General features: G+C 40.5%; 2 protein-coding genes across 2 annotated transcripts; one reads left to right on the forward strand and one right to left on the reverse strand.

Moving 5' to 3' along the window:
• Nucleotides 1–11,869: 11,869 nt before the first annotated feature.
• On the reverse strand, nt 11,870–13,147 carry LOC149090077 (uncharacterized protein F54H12.2-like). Its single transcript, XM_089235220.1, has one exon. It carries the CDS (start codon nt 13,145–13,147, stop codon nt 11,870–11,872), a length of 1,278 nt encoding a protein of 425 aa, XP_089091346.1.
• Nucleotides 13,148–15,473: 2,326 nt separating this feature from the next.
• LOC149090078 (uncharacterized) lies at nt 15,474–17,714 on the forward strand. The gene has a single exon (XM_089235226.1). The coding sequence runs from the start codon at nt 15,474–15,476 to the stop codon at nt 17,712–17,714; it is 2,241 nt and encodes a 746-aa protein (XP_089091352.1).
• Nucleotides 17,715–22,212: the final 4,498 nt, after the last annotated feature.

Here is a 22,212-nt window from a genome sequence, read left to right on the forward strand (position 1 = left end):
TCATCTCTGCCAATGGTTGAAACAAGTGGGGAGGATTCGACAACAGAATCATCCGAACAACTTACTTTTAGTGAAGAAGTGGTGGTTTCAACAAGAAACAAAATTACAAATATTCCAACACTGCTTAAAAAGGTAAGAACTATAGTGAATTCAAACACAACAAATAATAATAAGGGTGTAACAAGATTCAACATACCAAATGCTCCAAGAAAAAAAGCTAACAGGATCCTGTTAAATATATTAGAGTGGTTTGAAAATAATACCAATGAATTTAACATTCTAAAGAAAAATACTATCACCAAAGAAGTAGAAGATAAATTGAATAAAATGGTGCAATCAGATATTACAATGCAAGTAAATATTTCTGGAACGAATGAAAAGCAAGTGGAGAACGAAACAGAAATAGAAGAAGATTCCCTTCTCTACGAAAGAGTAATAGAAGAAATCAACTCTGACGAGAAGGATATAATACCAGCACACAGTAATGAAAGAAAACAGATTGGAGAGACATCACCAAAAAGGGTAGCGTGGACTTCTCTAAATGAAGTTGAAACAGCATTTAAGGAGGACAAAAAAGAAGAAGAAGGAACTCGCACGTAAAAATAAAATAAAGACTGAAAAACAGAGTCGCAGAGTCACAACAGCAAAGATGGAGCGGAAAAAATATGAAAGAGTCATCGAAACACCATCGATTATATTTATATCCTAATAAGAAAGATAGAACGGGCACATTTCAGCAAAAGATGAGGAGTATCACCGAACAAATAACAAAGGAAAATGCAGTAAGATTACAGGAAATAAATAATGGAATATTAATTTACTGCCAGAATGAAAAGGAAAAAGAAGAAATTAGACAAAAGATTTTACGAGACGAATTTTGGAGAAATACTATACATGTATGGAGTCCAAGACTCAATAGAAGAAAGCAGAGCATACGTTTACCAAGGAATAGAAATTATCAAATATACAACCCCAGAAGAGGATATGCGAATACATATGGAAGAACAGAATGGTATGATTATAAGCAAGGAAATAACAACAGATATGAGCGAACAACAAACTGGAACAAAAGTGAAGGAAACGAATGGAATGGCATGGGGTATAATACAAGAACTTACTTTGGAAGCAATATGCAAGCACGATGGAACGATTATCGACGGCAAAACACCAATGGATACGAGAGAGAAAGGCGATGGAATAGTGTAGAAGAAAATGAGCGGAAAGACAGACAAAAGAATGCAAATAGGGCCAATTATGTAAACAACAAAAATGCAGTTTATGTTTCACAAAACAAGGATACCTCCAATGACTTACATACGACTTATAGACCTATAAAAGAAGGAGGGATCCTCATAACAAGAATTTTCAACAATAAGAAATATTTCTAAGATGTTCTTCGATCTCGTGCAAAGTTAGCTGATTGACGGACTGATTTGCTTCGTATATTTCAGCTGACCTGATGTGTATATAGGTTTTTTTTTCTTTCTTTTTCTCTTTTTTTTATGTTGAAAGATCAAATGATTGTCGGACTCATGTGTGATATGTGAATGTGTATCTCCAGTGTGATAATTACAATGTAAAATATAATACTCAAGTGAAGCAATTATTATAAACCCCAGGGACACTAAATTGCTGCTCGCGAGTTGTTAATGGTTGCTCCCTGGGCCAAGATGTAAAGTTGATGATTTTTTTTTTTGTGGAGAAAATAAATGCTCCCTTCGGGAAACTCCGTATGGCGAACTATGTTTGCCGGGCCGGGGGTTAGTATCTCTTATAATATGGGATCCTGATTCTACAGCCCTTAAGTGGACCCTTAAAGGACCGTGGCTACGTACAAATGAAGCTTTTACTGTGGACTTAAAAATGTTGAGAACTCTACTGCCTTACAGTATATTTTGATTAACTGCCAGGAATTACAGTTGGAAATTAGCTTGCAAATTCAGTCCTTAAATTAGAAATTGTGCTCCTATCTATTGACTTGGAAGCTAGGGGGCATGATGAGATGATAATGATGTCAATTCATATATATATACAAATATACACTAAATCAGTCGGCTCCAATATCCCCGATGGGGGGGGGGGGGAACAATCTCCTTCTCGGGGAAACCGGCGCACCTCGAGCTGCATATTGGGGGGGGGGGGAATGAAAACAAAAAATTTACACTTATTTTTCATAGTTTTGATCGGTTGTGCTTGCTCAATTTTACAGATTGAAATGCAATTTGTGTGAAATTGAATACCATGTAAATTACTAGATCACTAGTATGGTTTACCAAAAAAACCATATCATTGTAAAAGGATTGTCAAACAAAACTTGAAAGAATGTGGTTGTAAGGCGGTTTAGTTTTCAATCACATGGATTTACAAGTAAAAACGATTGAATTCCACAAAAAAGTCATTGAATAGTGCCGATCACTAAAATCTGTACTATTGTTTTTAAACCCCAGCGATACTTTCCAGATTCAGTATTAAATCTGTGGTTTTGGAAAGTGCCGTAGTAACAAATTCGGGAGACCCGGACTCAAAACATTTTTTTGAGACCCATGTTTTCATTTACAGTATTATATTTCAAAAAGCGCATTTCGGCATCCAAAAGGGTGTACATAACTTCCGAATTTACAGATTTGTTTAAAAACACCTTAGTGAAGGAAATAATTTTAGAATTACTGAAAAAAATTAATTTCAGATGCGATGAAAATTCGAAAGTAATACAAAAATAATTGCAGAACTATTGAAAGAAATAACTACATCTAATGATATAAATAATTGGGAAACAAAAATCAAGAATTGTTTAATGTAGCAAAAAACTTCGTTGTTAAACTATAAAATTAGTGAAAAAATAACTTCAGAATTATTGGAATAGATTTCGTAATTAGTAAAAGAAATAACTAATTAAAAAAAGCAGAGTATGAAGTGAGCGAAAAGTAAAAACATTGTTACATGTATATGATAATTTACTCACGATTACGAGGAGGTTTTGTAAATGTAGGATAATGTGATCACCATAATCACCGATTAGAAATGAAATCACCGAAAAAATGAAATTTTATTCAACTGATACGGTGTCGCAACTAGAAATTTTGTGGGGGGTGAGGGGAAAGCATCATTTTGGGGCGCCACTGCTTTACAATTCAATGATTCAATTACAAAGGCTACGACAGGCAAGTTGCACTATCACAATAATGCAAAAATACCATATTTTGGTTAATATTCACTGCTTTGAAGGAAAAATTCATTTTAATAACCAAACAACCTCCTGCAACATAAATGGCGTAGTTAAGGTCTTCACGTTTTTGGATACTTTTCGTAATCGGAAGTATGCCTCTGGGATCAAAAGTTCGAAAGTCAAATGCGGCAAGGGGAACTAAGTAATCAGGCTGCATATGGAATAACATGCATTTGTTTTATTACTGTGGTCTCCGATTCCTCACCCCGGAATGTGTGTCGGTTTTCACACTCCGGAATAAATCTTTAGCTACGGTCCAGTGAGCAAAGAGGGCAGTTTGGATCTGCATTGCTTACTCAATTTCACGAATTGAACTGTACTTTGGAATTGGAGACCATGTGAAATACAATATAGTTGTAATAATCAGGAATAATAACGTTTATATATGGTGATCCTCGCAGGCCTATCATATCAACCTCGGTCTAGTCCGTTCTCAGAACTCCTCAGACCCAGCGCGGGAACTACTCAGACGGCCACCAAGGTTAGCTTCGATGGCGAGTTTCGTAAAAGCAAAAAAATGCAATTACGAGCGCTTCCTTCGAGCCACTCTTCAAAAATCTAGCTGGGGCACGGAGTTTTGCCCCCGGAACCGAGACCTAGAGTTCATCATCGAAGAGGGGCTAACACTCAACGTGCATACTTCGACATGACCAAGTCCTACACGTTCGCGATAGTTGGTTTCTTAGGTCCAACTTTCGGTGACTGACGTCGAAATTCTAGGCGAATTCACGCGATTGCCCTCCAGGAGAAGCCTTAAAAGCTACTTCCTGTGGACAAAACAACTTAGGACAGTCCCCTTTATATAATTTTTTTTCTTACCCGATGCCATTGTTGGCATTTGTAATAATAAAATTTTGTTGACAATGTTTTCAACAATGGACTTCAGGAACGATAGTGTAAACATTATTGAGTTGGAATTTTTTTCTGTTGGAATATCTTCCTTCACAATTAACAGCGCTTCACATTCATCTATTTCTTCACATCTACTCGGCCGAGCAAAATCTGCTCATATCTCTTCATTGAGAAAGGGCATCGTGGCATGTTCTGGCAAACAGAAGGAAGCAGAGCAAAATTCCGGAGATGGAATACGATCATGGTCATAATTAGAGCCCAAAACAAGCACTAATAACCACTTAAATATGCACTAAAAATTAAGATGAATCTTTATTTAAAAATGCCGAGATATGGGATACATAAAATCGAAATATGTGCGAAGAATGAAAACAAAGTCTTATAATAATGCCAAAGTATGGGACCATATATAAAACTATATGAAAAATTAAAAAAATATGCATTTAAGAGCCAAAAAACGAAAAATATATGCATTTAAAACAGCCGAAAAATGAAAAAAATGCACAAAAGTTTTGAAATCTGCATTTGAAAATGATGAAATATTCATGAAATACAAAAATGTGCGATAAAAGTTCATAAATATGTCCCACAGGAATATTGAAAAATATACGTACGTTAAATGAAAAAGAAGCACTCAAAACCACTGAAGCTACCCTACAAAGGGAAAATATGCACAAAACATGGGTACGAAACTGTGGATTTTCCGTTTAAGTGCATTCTCACTTATGCAATTGCATAATATTAGGGCTGCAGCAGTAAGCAATCTAAATAAAATCATGCATCGCTACAAGGTACTCGATATAACGATAAATCCTTTTGCAACGACAGTTTTTTCAAATCGTTTTTGACATTGAATATAGTCTAATCTCAAACTCCTCTCGATACAACGATACCCTTGGTTACCATAAATCCTTCTACAACGATATTACTTGAGGAGATTTTGAAACTGCTACAACGATATTTTATATCGGTGTTCTTTGTTCCCACCTTAAAGTGCCGCCCCCTAAATTTTCCCGCCCGTGGCAGTTGCTCCCTGCCCCTTCCATTTCCAGCCCTGCCAAGTGTTGGAGATAAAAGAAAATCTTTCGAACATCTAAATGGGCTAAGAATATTTGAGTTCTACAGAATATGGCTTCTACAAAATTCGTGAAAAAACATAAAGCAATGTCAAACTTTTCCTAACGTAAATGCCTTTTCTGAATTTTTCCTACCGTATATGGAAATGCCTAATTCAGAAAAGACATTTTCCCAAGCAAAAGTTTGAAAATAAGCGAAAAAGGGAAATTATGGCATTTCGCCTGACGTTCCGGGCTCTACATATAACGGTTCGACGAAGAGAAAATATCATTGTAGAGGAGTAGGGGAGAAATGGTGGAACTGGGACACAATAGGCATCCCCACGAGAACAATGGGTGATCCCCTTTGCTCCCACGCGATAAGGGATGCTGCTGCCCCGCGATAAGAGAATGAGGGACACTAGATGGCACTTTACTGCTTTTTTTCCTAAATTAAATTGTTTTATTGGGGGGTCATTATTAAATTAAAATTTTTTATGTCTAAGAGGGATCTTTCCTTCATTCCCACGAAGAGGTCGGAAAACTTTTTTTTTTTCATTAGGGGTCGTTCTTAAATTAAATTTTTTATGTCACATCAGGGATCTTTCTTAAATTGCATCCTAAAATATTGTTGTTTTTTTTTCAAAGAAGTTTGATGAGTGTTTGAATTACTTTAAAATAAAAAATTATCGTTTTTTTTACGATGCAAGTCCTTCTTACTTTTTATGTCAGTTTTCCCAAGTCTGACTAAGAAAAGTCCCGATAAGTTTCCAACGCTTTTTTAACCGTTCTTAATTTTTTTAATGTAAAAAGTTTTCTTCCCACACAAATTAAATCCCTAAAAAAGTTCTCACCAAGATGAGCTTAGCTGTAAAAAAATAATAAAACAAGGGAGCAATAAAATACAGAGCCATTTTATGCGAATCAAGTTTTCATTTATTTCAAATAATTTTCTTCTATCTTTGATTTCAAAACATCAAAATCAATCGCATCAAAACATTTTTCTACGACATTGTAATTTTCCACAAGAATTTTTGCGACTTCGCGAAAGTCAAAGTTATAGCGTGATCGGAATATTTGTAATACATGTCATCTACCTGCAGACATTCATGGCCCAGCTGATTGGCATAGCCCATAGAGCATCCGTGACAATCAATAACATTTCCAATGGTAACTGAAAGTTTTTCACTCACCAGTTTAGCGAGAACATCTGTAATATCCAAAGAGTTTGTCCCTTTAGTCTGGATTTCACGCACACACAATTTGAGATAGTCCAAGCAGAGTGTTTTCTGGATGAACTTGGTGATAACACTATGAAGCTGTTGTTTTTCATCACACCAGAAAAGTTTATCTGCTACGCAAAACGACATCTTGACGATGTTTCCAAAACACTGAAACTTTTCACCGTTGCGATGAATAGGTTGAATGATCACAGCATCACCGCTGTAATCCGCTATCAAATTCTCGGACACTAAGAATGTTCTAGGAGAATTCAGTTAGCAAGCATTGCCACACGTATGGAGAAAGAGTCACGCCGTTCTTGCCTGGCTTCACGAGTCCCTCTTCTTCGTAGTATTCGCGTATGTGAACTTTCACTTCCCCGTTGAAGATCGCTACACTAACATAAAAGTTCTCTTCGATGTGGAATATGTTGGTTGGTAGTTGGCTTTTATCGAAGCCACTGCTGCGAGATCTCTTAGCTGGTGGTGATTCTGCCACGGCTTTCCTCTTTGTCTGGACTATTTTCCGGAACGTGAGACTAACGCGAACGTCTTTGACTTTCGAGTCCTTTGGAATCGCGTGCCGCCACAGCTGGTTAGTTGGAGGTATCATTGTCAAGAGGCTGTTGTGCTCGAGGATTCGGTCCACGGACTTGTGCTCCCGACGAGAGAAGATGATTTTTCTTTCAGCGCCCAGGGAGAGGCAAGCGATGGGATGATCTTTCACGAGCTGCGCCTCGTCATCAGAGTGAGGGGAGATGCTCTTCTGTCCATCAGAGTATCGGTTGATGACGACGAAGTTGTAGTCGTAACCTGTGATGCTCTCGACCACAGCTTTCAAATCCAATAGGAGAGGCGTCCACGGTTGGGCTTGGAGCTTCATTCCAGAAAATTTGTAGAATAAATCGGGGTCGTCGTAGGCTGCGTGTTGGCGGGGCATTGGATAAGTCCTATCACCGAACTTGAAGATGCATTCCTCGGCCGGACGGTATACGATTTCCCTTTCAAGTTGTCGTAGCACAGCATTGGGTTGTTCCAGAACGTTTTGTGCGTATTCAAAGCAAAGACTTGTCATTTTTTTTTTTTCTAAACGAGAAGAGTGACAACACATTCAATCCGCAAATCTCACGATAAGAAAAAATAGATGAAAATTATTCCCTAAACCAATGAAATATTTTTTTTTTTCGATTACGCATAAACAAATAATTAAAAAAAAATTGTAACTATTATTAAAAAAAAAAAATTAGAAATTAATTTTAACTCTCTAACCATTCAGCGTACGCCATGACCTTCCCTCTAGCACAATGACCCTTTTGCAGAGGGTGAAAGCTGCAAGAAACGCTGTTTGTCGCTAGCGATTTAGGAAAGTTCAAGACTTCTACCGTTTTCAAATTAAATCGCTGCTCTAGAAATTTTTTTTTCTGCATGCAATTAACATAAATTTGACTAAACTTATTATTTACGCTTACGAGATGAATTTTCATCAATTTATAGTCGAAAAGACCTTCTTCCCATCCAATATTATGGATATTTTTACTAACCCAAACCATTTGCTTAAAATCTTCATCTGCAAGCTCATCGCTAGAAAAAGGTGGCAGATAGAGTGAATGATACACTCTCCCTGTGCCTAAATTGAAGCAAGCCATTTCCTTAACTACATATAGTCCATTTCTAAGCATTACCCCTTCCAGATCAAGTACACGAGAAGCCATAGTTATAAAAAAAAAAATTCTTACCGAGTGAGATTTGCGGAGAGAGAGAGAGAGAGCGTATCCAAGTGAACCGGAGAACTGAGTGAAGCAATTGCGTCTACCACACAGTTTATATATAATTGAACTAGTATGTGAATATACTATGTTGGAGTCAAATATAATCAGTACTATTGCATTGGCAAGCGCAAAAAATAAACAGTACCCCATTTGGTGATTTGATAGCACCAAAAAATAATCAACAGTATAACATTCGACTGTATAAAAAAAAATCAGTACTACATTTGGTTAGTCAAAAATAATCAGTATTGGCGAGCACAAGTTGAGTCAAAAATAATCAGTAGAGTGAGATTGTGACGAGTACCCAGATGCATGTGAGTCACCGCGATGACCGTCGGCTGTACATGAATCATCGATAACGCTCTGGTCATCACCTTTCGCGATAAAAAGTGTCGTCTTCACACGATCTCTCATTTCGTTTCTGATCTCAATAGAGTCAACTTCATTTCAGCTTTCTTTCTTCGTTCGCATTGGAAGTATGAGTTCTTTCGTGAATTTCGGGATTAATGAAGAAGATCTAGTTAGGTTGTTTGCTGATGAACAAAATTTCATTGATGAATGTCTCAACGATAATTTAATTAGTGGAAGTGAATTTAAATTTTTGGTAGAAGACGAGGAGAATTTCGTCAAACAATGTATGAGCATGAATAAGCGTATAATGGACGAAGCTGGACCGAGTGGTTATGCTCCACCAGAGAAGAAGAAAAAGGTCAGTGTTTTCTTTTAATTTTTTTTTATTGGTAGAACTTTTTCGATCCATTATTTTATTTCATGTCGTGAGTTAAATTTTATTGCGTTTAAATTTCATTTCATGTCACGAGGTAAATTTATTTCGGCACAAGAATTCAAATACATAGAAAAAAATATATTTTATTCAGTTGTATATGAGCACATCCGCAGACTCGTGAATCAATTTATACATTTGCGCACTGGTGAGATTAACGGCTTTCGTAGTGGGCGCATTTCCGCTAAAATAGCGTATATCGTAGGTTTTATTACAATACGTGAGAAAAATATTTCCTCCCAGCGGAAGAGAGGAATTACATCTTTCAAAGTCCATTTGATTTTTATATGTTGTTGCTATAAGAGTAAATAATATAACAATCAGTATCGTGAATATGGCGAACATTCTCTTGTGTCTTATCAGTTCTCCATTACTCTCCAATTCGTAGGACCAGCAGCTCGGTAAATCGAATGACGGTACATCCGTTTTCCATGCGATACCCTGCTTTCTATTGTTTTGATCGTAGATCACGGCTTCCACTGTTGTTGGCATTTCAAAGCTCTAACCAAATATGTTTCAAAAATGGGTTTTTTTATATAATCTCTCGGAGCTCCGGTTTCTTCTAGCGCTTTCAGGAAAATTTCTTGACCCACCACGGGTGATTTTCTCCGACCGACCACACTTGATATCAAATCGCGAATGTCGCTTCCTTTGATGAGTCTGCTCTTATAAACGATCGAGCCGTTAGAATTAATTTTTAATATGTTCGGATGCTTATTTATATGCGTGATAATTTTTTCTGAGTGCCCTCTTTGCGATTTCGGGACAGAAATCAGAGCTATTGGTGATTCGTCAACTTTCTTTTTCTTCTCTTTTTCTACTTCTTGAATTTTCGGTTCTGGTAACCGCGGTGGATTATTCTCGGCGACGTTGATTCTCTTGTTCAGCAGATTCTGATAGAGTTTAATTTTTGTAGCTTCGGGCTCCTTGCTTCGCAGTATTTTCAACATCTCGTTGTCCAACTCAGAAAGCTGCTCTTTTGTGGTCACATGACGCGATAACAATTGTTCTGGAACCAGAGCGAATTTCTGTGCGTGCTCCATTATCTCGTGAACAAAGTGGCGAGGGTTTGTATGGCGGCTGGGATTAACGGGAACAAAAAACCTCCTTTCTGAATCAGCACGCGCTTTTTCTCGTATAGCGGCGTCTTTTTGCAGGCGAGTTTGCGAAGTGTATTTCTGTGCCTTTTCAGTTTATTTTTCTGTTTTGAGGATAACGGTATGACACCCTTCAAAATATTGAGTGAGCACTCGCAGACTGTCTTTAATGCTGATTTCGGTAATTTCTTCAACAAATCCTTACGTTTATTCCTCGGACAGGCAGAGAGTAGACGAAGCACTTGTTGCTTCTCCAATGCCATACTTTTAAATAACGGTATTTTTATTCCAACCATATGCTATATGCTATAGCCTTCTTCAGCGCGCAGTGCTTTATCATGCTTTCGTGGCGACAACAGTTCGCGCTCACTTCTGGCAAGTTCTCAATATTGGGGCAGAGAATGGCATCGAGATTATAAACCTTTAACCCGTACTGTTGCAGTAGCATCCGACACTTGTCGTGGCCTTTCGTATACAATACGACTTTTGATAATCGCTGCAAATGTTGCTCCAGCATTTCAAAGGGTACATCACCCGCCGACCACGATATTTCGTGTATGTTGTTGGTGACGTAGAGACATTGGTGTCTATCTCTAGGAGATAATTCCGAAAATTTTTTGGGCGGTTTGTATACAGAGTGAAAATTCTCTCTCGAATGCATGAAACACCACGCCAACTCCTTGATTATGAATGTTCTATCCGACAGCTGGAATCAGACCTGGTTCTATCGACCTCTATCATTTTCAAAAATGGAAAGTTTCATTTCCTGGGTTTATAGATATATTGCGTCTGCCCAGGTAACACGTTAGTGCGCAGGCGCATTTCTTCCTCCGTCTCGGGCCGTAAATCTACCATTAAATACGAATACGGTTTTTTCGTGCTATCTTCGAACACCTCGTTGAAAAATTTGATTTTGCTGGGAAACAGCTGACGTCCCAGGTGGGTCACTTGACTGACATCTCTTCTATTTTTGAATAGAAACATATACTGTGCGTTCAGAGAAACGTTTCTCATTTCCCGCCCCTGATGAAACACGTTCTGCACAATGAAAATCACGGTCAATTTTCTGTGGTGGCTGTACTTTGTGAAAAGGTTTGCTAATTTTTTCTCGCCGGATAGCTCGTTCATGAGATCATCTAAAATCACCAAGCTGTCTTCTTCCACGCTTTCGAAATTGCTCCCCTCTCGAAATTCCACGTAGTCTTCCATGTTTTCGAACAGGGTCTGATATTCGCCGTAAAACCATATAACTCGCTTCGGGTGAGGCTCTCGAAACATTTCGTTTCTGTGTTTTAATATTTCTCTGAGAAAATATGTTTTTCCCGAACCGGTAGGTCCGGCAATGAGCACGGTGCTCGGATGTGTCAGCTTGAAAGGTTCCATAGTAAATGACAAAAAATTACGAATGCATTTTTTATTTAACAGAAAAATTTTTCTTTACAAAGCTTGCTACGCGCATATCGTTTTGCATATTAAAACGCGATACAATATTATTCATACTTTCGCCGATACATCGAGAATAGATAAAAAAAATCACATAGTGACCGCACACGGTTGTCTTATCTGATTGTAGCATGACGTCATTATAGTCGACGCGCGAGTAGCGTCGTAGAAATCTGTTTATGTGTCCCTTCTTGAAATAGGTGGGCGGGTTCCCGTAAGAGTCGAAGAAATCAGCTCTCGCTTCGTTTTCGATGTAAATAGCCAACCAGTGCGTTCCGGGTTCGTTCTCTCTGTCCGTGTTCACAACCAGTGCAGCGGGATAAGCGATCACATTTTCGGGTAAATTGTCACTCGCAAAAACACCTAGGAAAGCCTTTCGAGTGTGGGGGTATGTCGAGAGGGCGTGCTCTATCTGTTTAGTGTTCATCCCGCAAAGTCACACAAGACGCTTCTGGACTTTGTTATTTCCACCAACGATTCGGCAAATATGATAACCGACACGGTCTTGGTCAAGGCTGAGGAGAACTTGAGTTCCACTCGCAGATTACCCTGCTTTTGTAGGTGCACGTGTCCGCAGTCACTCATGTCGGGTATCAGGTTGAAGGCGAAGAGGCTGTAACCGCCGGCTTCATATTCTTCTCTGCTCACGTCACATCCTTTATCTTCTCCGGGCCTTCCGGTGCCCACGAAGAGTGTGTTGTAGGCTCTGATGACGTGTCTGTTCCTAAAGTCTGGTTGTAGCGACGTGTGGGGGACGGGTCTTCCATCGATAGAAACAGAAACAAAGTTGACGTTGTTGTGCTTGAAGTCGAAGGGGTTCAAACCGAACGTTCCGTTGAATGCTTCCGTGTCCACCATGCCCATAACCAATCGCTTAGGCATGACACCCAGAAATACGTTATCTTGCACGAAACTCATGCTTCCCATGGATATCGAATAGACCTTGCATATCACGCGGTTAATGCAATATTTGGCTGTTGTTTTCTCGAGCGCCATGGCATGCGCTACAGCCACAGCAGGATTCATTCTTACTTTGCGCACAAAAATACTCGCTTGCTCGATAACCACGTCGCAACCCTGAGCAGCAGTGATCAGAAAGAACTCGGGTTTCGATCGAACCAGTCTCATCTTCAAGTCCACGAGAGAGAGCATCAGCTTCTGTTGATAGAATATGTCGACGTGAGGCACGCCCATCATTTCAAAAGAATTTTCCGCGAGTTTTGCTCTCTTCTTGGCCCCTTCGTTCTTGGTGAGGTCAGACATGTGACCTGCAGTGTCCTTGTAGTACCCCTCGGCTGTCAGGGGTCCTCTCTTTGCATCCGATCCGTAGTTAAGCAGTGTTTCCAGGTAAGCTCGATACGGATAAGTGTGTGATGAGTTCGTGAGCGTTCTCCCGTTCAGCGAGACGTCAATCTGGGAGAAGAGGGAGTGTAGGAAATTATTCGCCGTCGATACGGCTTCGTCGGATTCTGGTTTTGTCACCTTTACTCTGACATACAGCTGAGTGGCAGAAAGGTCTATGTATTCTTCGGCACTACCGGCCACGTGAAATTCGAGGGGGGCCCCCGAATCACGCACTTGAGATATGGGATGGTACTGTACCCACTCGGCTGATTCTATAGAGGTTTCCGTGGGTGGCACCGTGAACAGATCGGCTTCGCTTTTCAAACATTCATGAGAATTTTCGTGGATTAAAGCCATCGCTGAATATATCGGATGTCGACAGCTTTCTAGCTCTCTTGTTACTGACAGTTTTCTTGACGAGTCTCTTCCTTTTATTCTTTCCTCCGAGCATGGATTTGACTTTACTGGCCGCCCTATCCGTGAGAGACCTTCCGGCTTCCTTGGCACGGTCGCGAGCAGCTATCTTTGCGTCTTTTCCTTGAACGATGTCGTTGGCGAAATCTACGCCCGAGCGTAACAGTTGAGATCCCACGGCCTTGGCACCTCGCTTCAACAGGGGTACGGCCGATCTGAAGAGAGAGCTGAATATGGATCCGAGGCCATAACCTCTTTGCAGAGCGCTACCCTGATAATATCCGAGTCCGTTTCCAGCCTGTGTCAGATAGTAATCGTTGATGCTGTGGGCACAGCTCCGGTACGGCTTATAATGCATGTCGCAGTCTAAAGTGTAGTTTCACTATCACCTTTCCACGTTGAAATGTGAAAAACTTGCCCATGTGCGTCCTTAAATACATGTGAACGATGTCGAAACTCTTTCTGGCTAGCGGCATGTAATGCGCGCGTTCGAAAGACACGCTGACTATATCCCCATCTTGGCCGCTAGTTTTTACGATTCTCAGTAGCGGGGCGTAGGTGTTACCCACGACCTGAGGTTCAACCAGATTGCAGTACACGTACAAGAGATGAAAGTCCAATTTAGGATCCGCTGTGAAAGGGCCATCGACGATGGTCGGGCCCTCTATCAAGCCGGGCTCGAAACCCAAGTTTTCAGCTATGCCGTGTCTGAGTCTGAGCTTGGCGTCTTTCTTGAGGTTCACCTTCACTTTTTTCGTGACTTTGTTGTACGTCACACCGATCTTGTCTTGAAAATTTTGAGTGGATATGGCTTTGATCAGTTCAGGGGTCGTCTCGTAGAAACCCGGGGCTATGCGACCGGTCTTCATTACCTTGTTACCGACATCGAATTCGAAAGTGTTTGTCTCTTTATTGATGTTGTGGAACGAATGGGGATAAATTATCTCTGACAGTGCGACTTCCATCTCGGATTCGAACTCCAGGGTGTTTGGAAGTTTAACCACGAAATTCGAGAGCGTGTTGTCTGGAAAAAAGTCCATGGAGGCATCGCTGGGTAAAGTGAGATAGAAAGAAGCCATCTCGAAAATGACAGATGCGTGCGCTGTTTCCGGGTTTTTATAGCACTACCCACGAGTTGAATTTTTTCGGATACCCGCGAAATTTCACGAGGTACTGGACTATTCCTTTTCTTCTCCTCTTGTTCAAAACTTTTTCTATCGGGAATTTCGAGTCGGTAAACGGGAATTTCCCTTCTAACGCACTCGCTCACCACGAATATCTCCTCGGTGAAATTGGACTCGTAACCCCTCTCGAAAGTGTGCTTCGATCTCCTAATGCGCACGTGATCACCCACTTTAAACTTACATTCTTGTTTCTTGGATGTATTCCCATAGAGATTGTTCCACACCTCAGACTCGTTTCCAGGGTTCACGTCGACGGGTCTCATTTTTATAGATCTGTGATACCTGTGATTGTAACTCCACACGAGATCTTCGATCATGTCGATGTAGCGATAAGTATTCTTGGCAGTGAAGTACTTGTACATCCAGTTTCTGAGCGACCTGTTCCACCTCTCCACCACGCTGGCTTTGATCTGTTCGTTCTCCGTAGTGAAAAACTTGATGCCCTGGCGCTTTAGATAACGCTGTACTGGCGCGGCTATAAACTCTCGCCCCTTATCGCTCTGTAGCGCCACTGGTTGACGTTGTTGAAAGATGCTTTCTAAAGCTTTGACAACGTTGTCACCGGTCTTTCTTTTGAGGGGTATGACGAAACCATATTTGGAGAAGATGTCGATGCACGTTAAAAGATAGTTGTAACCGTCGTTGTGAATTGCTAGATTACGCATGTCCACCAAATCGATTTGAAATTGACTGTTCAGACCGGCCACTATTGTTTTGTTGCGGGGAAACACTTTTTTAATGGACCTGTGTAACGTGTACGCTCTCTCGCCAGCCAACCAATCTCTGATTTCTTTTTTCTTTGATGACTTGAGCACGCGCTTGAGGGCGGATACGCCACCGAAACTAGCGGGAAGACGTGGGTTTCTGTATCTCTCCTCCATTGCTTGTGTTAGACTTACGTGTCCTACATTCCCTTTTTATTTGTTTTTCTGGAGCGACACCTATGCGAGACGTGCGGCAAGGAGTTTTCCCTACGTCAGAATCTAAACCGTCATAGGTTGACGCATGGTGAACGCCAGCACAAGTGCATGGAGTGCGGTGCAGCTTTTCACCGCAATAGTCACCTCATGCGCCACCAACGCAACATGGGCCACGCCCCCCAAAGAGCACCCCAGCTTGGAGGGGCACCGAGCCATCACCGAGCACCACCGCAGCAAGGAGCATCACCTCATCTTGGAGGAGCACCGCAGCAGGGAGCATCACTTCATCTTGGAGGAGCATCCCAGCAAGGCGGGGAAGCGCCCCAGCTTGGGGCACCGAGCCATCACCGAGTACCACCGCAGCTAGGAGGAGGGCAAGTCAGACGCGCTTTAGATATGTTGTCGACGTACGAATTGACCCCCGAGCCTGGCACCGAAATGGACATGACGACCTTCCTCGACAGCGTGAGAGAGGAGTTGACGCGGCTGTTGAGGGAGGACATGACCACCCACAGGTCCCTTAAATGGAACATCGTCGCGACTGCTGTTTTTTCCAGGAAAGGAAGTGACGGCGAGGACGAGTTCTGCAACGGGTATCTTCTTGTGCAGGCGATGAACCCTGGTGATTTTATAAACATGCGAAAATGCTTCGATAACAAGAGTCATCTTCTTGAACGCAAGGGATGCTATCCCTACGAGTATGTTGACTCGTTCCAGAAATTCGAAGATCCGGTGCTACCCCCAAGAGAGGCCTTTTACACCTCTCTGGGGGATCAACATATTTCCTGTGAGGAGTACGCATACGCGCATACCGTTTGGAGGGAATTCCAGTTGAAAAATCTCGGTGAATATCACGATCTCTATGTAAAGACTGACGTGCTGCTTCTCGGGGATGTGTTCGAGAGCTTTCGAAAACTCTGTCAAGAAAATTACAAGATCGATCCGGTGCATACGTTCACATCCCCGGGGTTGGCTTGGAATGCCTGCTTGAGAATGACCGGTGTGCAGTTGGAATTGATCAACGATCCTGATATGCACCTCTTCTTGGAGAAAGGCATCAGGGGCGGCGTCTCTGTCATCTCCAAGCGGTATGCGCGAGCGAATAACCCTTTAGTTCCCGGTTACAATCCCAGTGATCCTACATCATATATTATGTATTTTGACGTGAATAATTTATATGGAAAGTGTATGATGGAGCCCCTCCCGGAGAGAGACTTCAGATGGTTGTCCCCCAGTGAACTTGAGAGCATCGACTTTTTGAGTGTGGACGACAACGGCGCCAAGGGGTACATATTGGAAGTGGACTTAGAATACCCGGTGGAACTACACGACGAGCATAACTGCTTCCCCTTGGCGGCTGAAAATATAGAAATTAAAAATGATATGCTGTCTCCATACATAAAAAAACCCGGTGATAAACCATCTAAAAAGCTCTCACCGAATCTGATGAACAAAACTTCCTATGTGATCCATTACCGGTGCCTGAAGTTATATACGTCGCTGGGAATGAAGCTGACGGGTGTTCGGCGTGCAATCGAGTTCACACAGGAGCCCTGGATACGCCCGTACATAGCGTTCAATACGGAAAAGTGGAAGCAAGCCCGGCGCGACTTCGAGAAGGACTTCTATAAGCTGCTCAACAACGCTGTGTACGGGAAATCACTAGAAAATCTGAGGAAGCACGTCGACATCCGTCTCGTGAACAACCAGAAGATCTTGAAGAAGCTGATATCATCCCCGGCATTCGAATGCTTCAGGATAATCACCGGTGAGTTAGCCGTCATCAAGATGTTGAAAACGAAAATCCATCTGGACAGGCCAATATATACCGGTGTCACAATTTTGGACCTGTCCAAACACTTGATGGCGGACTTTCATTATAATTTCATGAAGAAAAAATACGGACCCGGTGTGGAAGTTTTGTTCACAGATACAGATTCATTCCTATACGAGATTAAAACCAGTGATATTTATAGTGATATGCGGGAGGAGCTCCACAGATTCGACACGTCAAATTACCCCGGTGATCATCCTTTGTTTAGCCTGCAGAATAAAAAAGTGGTGGGCGTCATGAAGGATGAGAACGGCGGTGAACCCGTTGTGGAATTCGTCGGTTTGCGTTCAAAAATGTATAGCATGGTCACAGCAGTCGCGGAGAAAAAGACCGCTAAAGGGGTCGTTCGTGCGGTTGTTAAAAAACAACTAAAACATCAAGATTATCTGGCTTGCCTCCGTAACCAATCCTCCATGAAAAATACTATGATAAAAAGATCCTCCGTGAATCACAAACTGCAAACGGTCGCCCTGCGAAAAACATCGCTGTGCCCCCGTGACGATAAAAGATATATTCTCGGTGATGGTGTAAAAACATATGCGTATGGTCATTACGCAATCGCAACCGGATAGAGACGGTGCTGTAAATATTTTTTCATGTAAATATTTTTCATTCAATTATTTTTTTTCTTTTCATGTAAATATTTTTCATTCAATTATTTTTTTTTATTACGTGTATATGTATCTGAATAAATGAAAACTTGATTCGTATAAAATGACTCTGTATTTTATTGCTCCTTTGTCTTATTATTTTTTTACAGCTAAAGTGTTAAAAAAATATCTTGGTGAGAACTTTTTTGGGGATTTAATTTGTGTGGGAAGAAAACTTTTTACATTAAAAAAATTAAGAACGGTTAAAAAAGCGTTGGAAACTTATCGGGACTTTTCTTAGTCAGACTTGGGAAAACTGACATAAAAAGTAAGAAGGACTTGCATCGTAAAAAAAACGATAATTTTTTATTTTAAAGTAATTCAAACACTCATCAAACTTCTTTGAAAAAAAAACAACAATATTTTAGGATGCAATTTAAGAAAGATCCCTGATGTGACATAAAAAATTTAATTTAAGAACGACCCCTAATGAAAAAAAAAAAGTTTTCCGACCTCTTCGTGGGAATGAAGGAAAGATCCCTCTTAGACATAAAAAATTTTAATTTAATAATGACCCCCCAATAAAACAATTTAATTTAGGAAAAAAACAGTAAAGTGCCATCTAGTGTCCCTCATTCTCTTATCGCGGGGCAGCAGCATCCCTTATCGCGTGGGAGCAAAGGGGATCACCCATTGTTCTCGTGGGGATGCCTATTGTGTCCCAGTTCCACCATTTCTCCCCTACTTAGAGGGATTGTCATTAAATATAATTGTAAATTTCTTATCAACAAATATCATTGTAAAAGGATTGTCAAACAAAACCTGAAAGAATGTGGTTGTAAGGCAGTTTAGTTTTCAATCTAGTTCAGGCAGGGGTTCTCTATGTGTGATCCTTAGAGCTTTTTGCCGTGACCCTCCAACCATTTTGGGAAAACAGCAACTTTACATGGATTTACAAGTAAAAACGATTGAATTCCACAAAAAAGTCATTGAATAGTGCCGATCACTAAAATCTGTACTATTGTATTTAAACCCCAGCGATACTTTCCAGATTCAGTATTAAATCTGTGGTTTTGGAAAGTGCCGTAGTAACAAATTCGGGAGACCCGGACTCAAAACATTTTTTTGAGACCCATGTTTTCATTTACAGTATTATATTTCAAAAAGCGCATTTCGGCATCCAAAAGGGTGTACATAACTTCCGAATTTACAGATTTGTTTAAAAACACCTTAGTGAAGGAAATTGCCGCTGTGGTGGTCGAGTGGTTATAGTGCCGGACTCGTGATGCGAGGATCCGGGTTCGAACCCCACAGTGGTGGTCGGCTGAAGTTGGTTTTCTGTGGTTCCCAACTTCAAGGCGCAAATGCGAGCCGATCTCCCCGTTAAAAAGTCTCGCCACAGAGAGCAACAGTCCTACAACGGTAAATCATTCAACCATAACACTTCACTCATAGTTAGTAAAACTGGGGGCAGATGACAGCACTACACATAACAAGCATTACACAGAAACAAAACTTTACGCCAGGTTGCACTACACGTACACGCACATTCCCGCATGTACCGATTCGTTGGGGGGTTCCGCGGGGGGGGGGGGGGGTGCATGTGTGGTGTAGCAGTAGGGGCTCGGGGATCCATGATGTTCTTAAGTCAGCCACCTCGTTGGGCAATTTGCCTGTTGTGGCGTTGTATTTGGATTTGTAAATAATTTTAGAATTACTGAAAAAAATTAATTTCAGATACGATGAAAATTCGAAAGTAATAGAAAAATAATTGCAGAACTATTGAAAGAAATAACTACATCTAATGATATAAATAATTGGGAAACAAAAATCAAGAATTGTTTAATGTAGCAAAAAACTTCGTTGTTAATAAACTATAAAATTAGTGAAAAAATAACTTCAGAATTATTGGAATAGATTTCGTAATTAGTAAAAGAAATAACTAATTAAAAAAAGCAGAGTATGAAGTGAGCGAAAAGTAAAAACATTGTTACATGTATATGATAATTTACTCACGATTACGAGGAGGTTTTGTAAATGTAGGATAATGTGATCACCATAATCACCGATTAGAAATGAAATCACCGAAAAAATGAAATTTTATTCAACTCATACGGTGTCGTAACTAGAAATTTTGTGGGGGGGTGAGGGGAAAGCATCATTTTGGGGCGCCACTGCTTTACAATTCAATGATTCAATTACAAAGGCTACGACAGGCAAGTTGCACTATCACAATAATGCAAAAATACCATATTTTGGTTAATATTCACTGCTTTGAAGGAAAAATTCATTTTAATAACCAAACAACCTCCTGCAACATAAATGGCGTAGTTAAGGTCTTCACGTTTTTGGATACTTTTCGTAATCGGAAGTATGCCTCTGGGATCAAAAGTTCGAAAGTCAAATGCGGCAAGGGGAACTAAGTAATCAGGCTGCATATGGAATAACATGCATTTGTTTTATTACTGTGGTCTCCGATTCCTCACCCCGGAATGTGTGTCGGTTTTCACACTCCGGAATAAATCTTTAGCTACGGTCCAGTGAGCAAAGAGGGCAGTTTGGATCTGCATTGCTTACTCAATTTCACGAATTGAACTGTACTTTGGAATTGGAGACCATGTGAAATACAATATAGTTGTAATAATCAGGAATAATAACGTTTATATATGGTGATCCTCGCAGGCCTATCATATCAACCTCGGTCTAGTCCGTTCTCAGAACTCCTCAGACCCAGCGCGGGAACTACTCAGACGGCCACCAAGGTTAGCTTCGATGGCGAGTTTCGTAAAAGCAAAAAAATGCAATTACGAGCGCTTCCTTCGAGCCACTCTTCAAAAATCTAGCTGGGGCACGGAGTTTTGCCCCCGGAACCGAGACCTAGAGTTCATCATCGAAGAGGGGCTAACACTCAACGTGCATACTTCGACATGACCAAGTCCTACACGTTCGCGATAGTTGGTTTCTTAGGTCCAACTTTCGGTGACTGACGTCGAAATTCTAGGCGAATTCACGCGATTGCCCTCCAGGAGAAGCCTTAAAAGCTACTTCCTGTGGACAAAACAACTTAGGACAGTCCCCTTTATATAATTTTTTTTCTTACCCGATGCCATTGTTGGCATTTGTAATAATAAAATTTTGTTGACAATGTTTTCAACAATGGACTTCAGGAACGATAGTGTAAACATTATTGAGTTGGAATTTTTTTCTGTTGGAATATCTTCCTTCACAATTAACAGCGCTTCACATTCATCTATTTCTTCACATCTACTCGGCCGAGCAAAATCTGCTCATATCTCTTCATTGAGAAAGGGCATCGTGGCATGTTCTGGCAAACAGAAGGAAGCAGAGCAAAATTCCGGAGATGGAATACGATCATGGTCATAATTAGAGCCCAAAACAAGCACTAATAACCACTTAAATATGCACTAAAAATTAAGATGAATCTTTATTTAAAAATGCCGAGATATGGGATACATAAAATCGAAATATGTGCGAAGAATGAAAACAAAGTCTTATAATAATGCCAAAGTATGGGACCATATATAAAACTATATGAAAAATTAAAAAAATATGCATTTAAGAGCCAAAAAACGAAAAATATATGCATTTAAAACAGCCGAAAAATGAAAAAAATGCACAAAAGTTTTGAAATCTGCATTTGAAAATGATGAAATATTCATGAAATACAAAAATGTGCGATAAAAGTTCATAAATATGTCCCACAGGAATATTGAAAAATATACGTACGTTAAATGAAAAAGAAGCACTCAAAACCACTGAAGCTACCCTACAAAGGGAAAATATGCACAAAACATGGGTACGAAACTGTGGATTTTCCGTTTAAGTGCATTCTCACTTATGCAATTGCATAATATTAGGGCTGCAGCAGTAAGCAATCTAAATAAAATCATGCATCGCTACAAGGTACTCGATATAACGATAAATCCTTTTGCAACGACAGTTTTTTCAAATCGTTTTTGACATTGAATATAGTCTAATCTCAAACTCCTCTCGATACAACGATACCCTTGGTTACCATAAATCCTTCTACAACGATATTACTTGAGGAGATTTTGAAACTGCTACAACGATATTTTATATCGGTGTTCTTTGTTCCCACCTTAAAGTGCCGCCCCCTAAATTTTCCCGCCCGTGGCAGTTGCTCCCTGCCCCTTCCATTTCCAGCCCTGCCAAGTGTTGGAGATAAAAGAAAATCTTTCGAACATCTAAATGGGCTAAGAATATTTGAGTTCTACAGAATATGGCTTCTACAAAATTCGTGAAAAAACATAAAGCAATGTCAAACTTTTCCTAACGTAAATGCCTTTTCTGAATTTTTCCTACCGTATATGGAAATGCCTAATTCAGAAAAGACATTTTCCCAAGCAAAAGTTTGAAAATAAGCGAAAAAGGGAAATTATGGCATTTCGCCTGACGTTCCGGGCTCTACATATAACGGTACGGCGAAGAGAAAATATCA

This window comes from Pholcus phalangioides, unplaced genomic scaffold (genome assembly GCF_987345545.1).
Source record: "Pholcus phalangioides strain wild (caught in Gottingen) unplaced genomic scaffold, Ppha-v1.0 ptg000001l_1, whole genome shotgun sequence".
NCBI lineage: Eukaryota > Metazoa > Arthropoda > Arachnida > Araneae > Pholcidae > Pholcus > Pholcus phalangioides.

Excerpts from the sequence above, each read along its gene's own strand:
- LOC149090078 (XM_089235226.1), top strand. The coding sequence starts at position 15,474 with ATGGGCCACGCCCCCCAAAGAGCACCCCAGCTTGGAGGGGCACCGAGC.
- LOC149090077 (XM_089235220.1), bottom strand. The coding sequence starts at position 13,147 with ATGGCTTTAATCCACGAAAATTCTCATGAATGTTTGAAAAGCGAAGCC.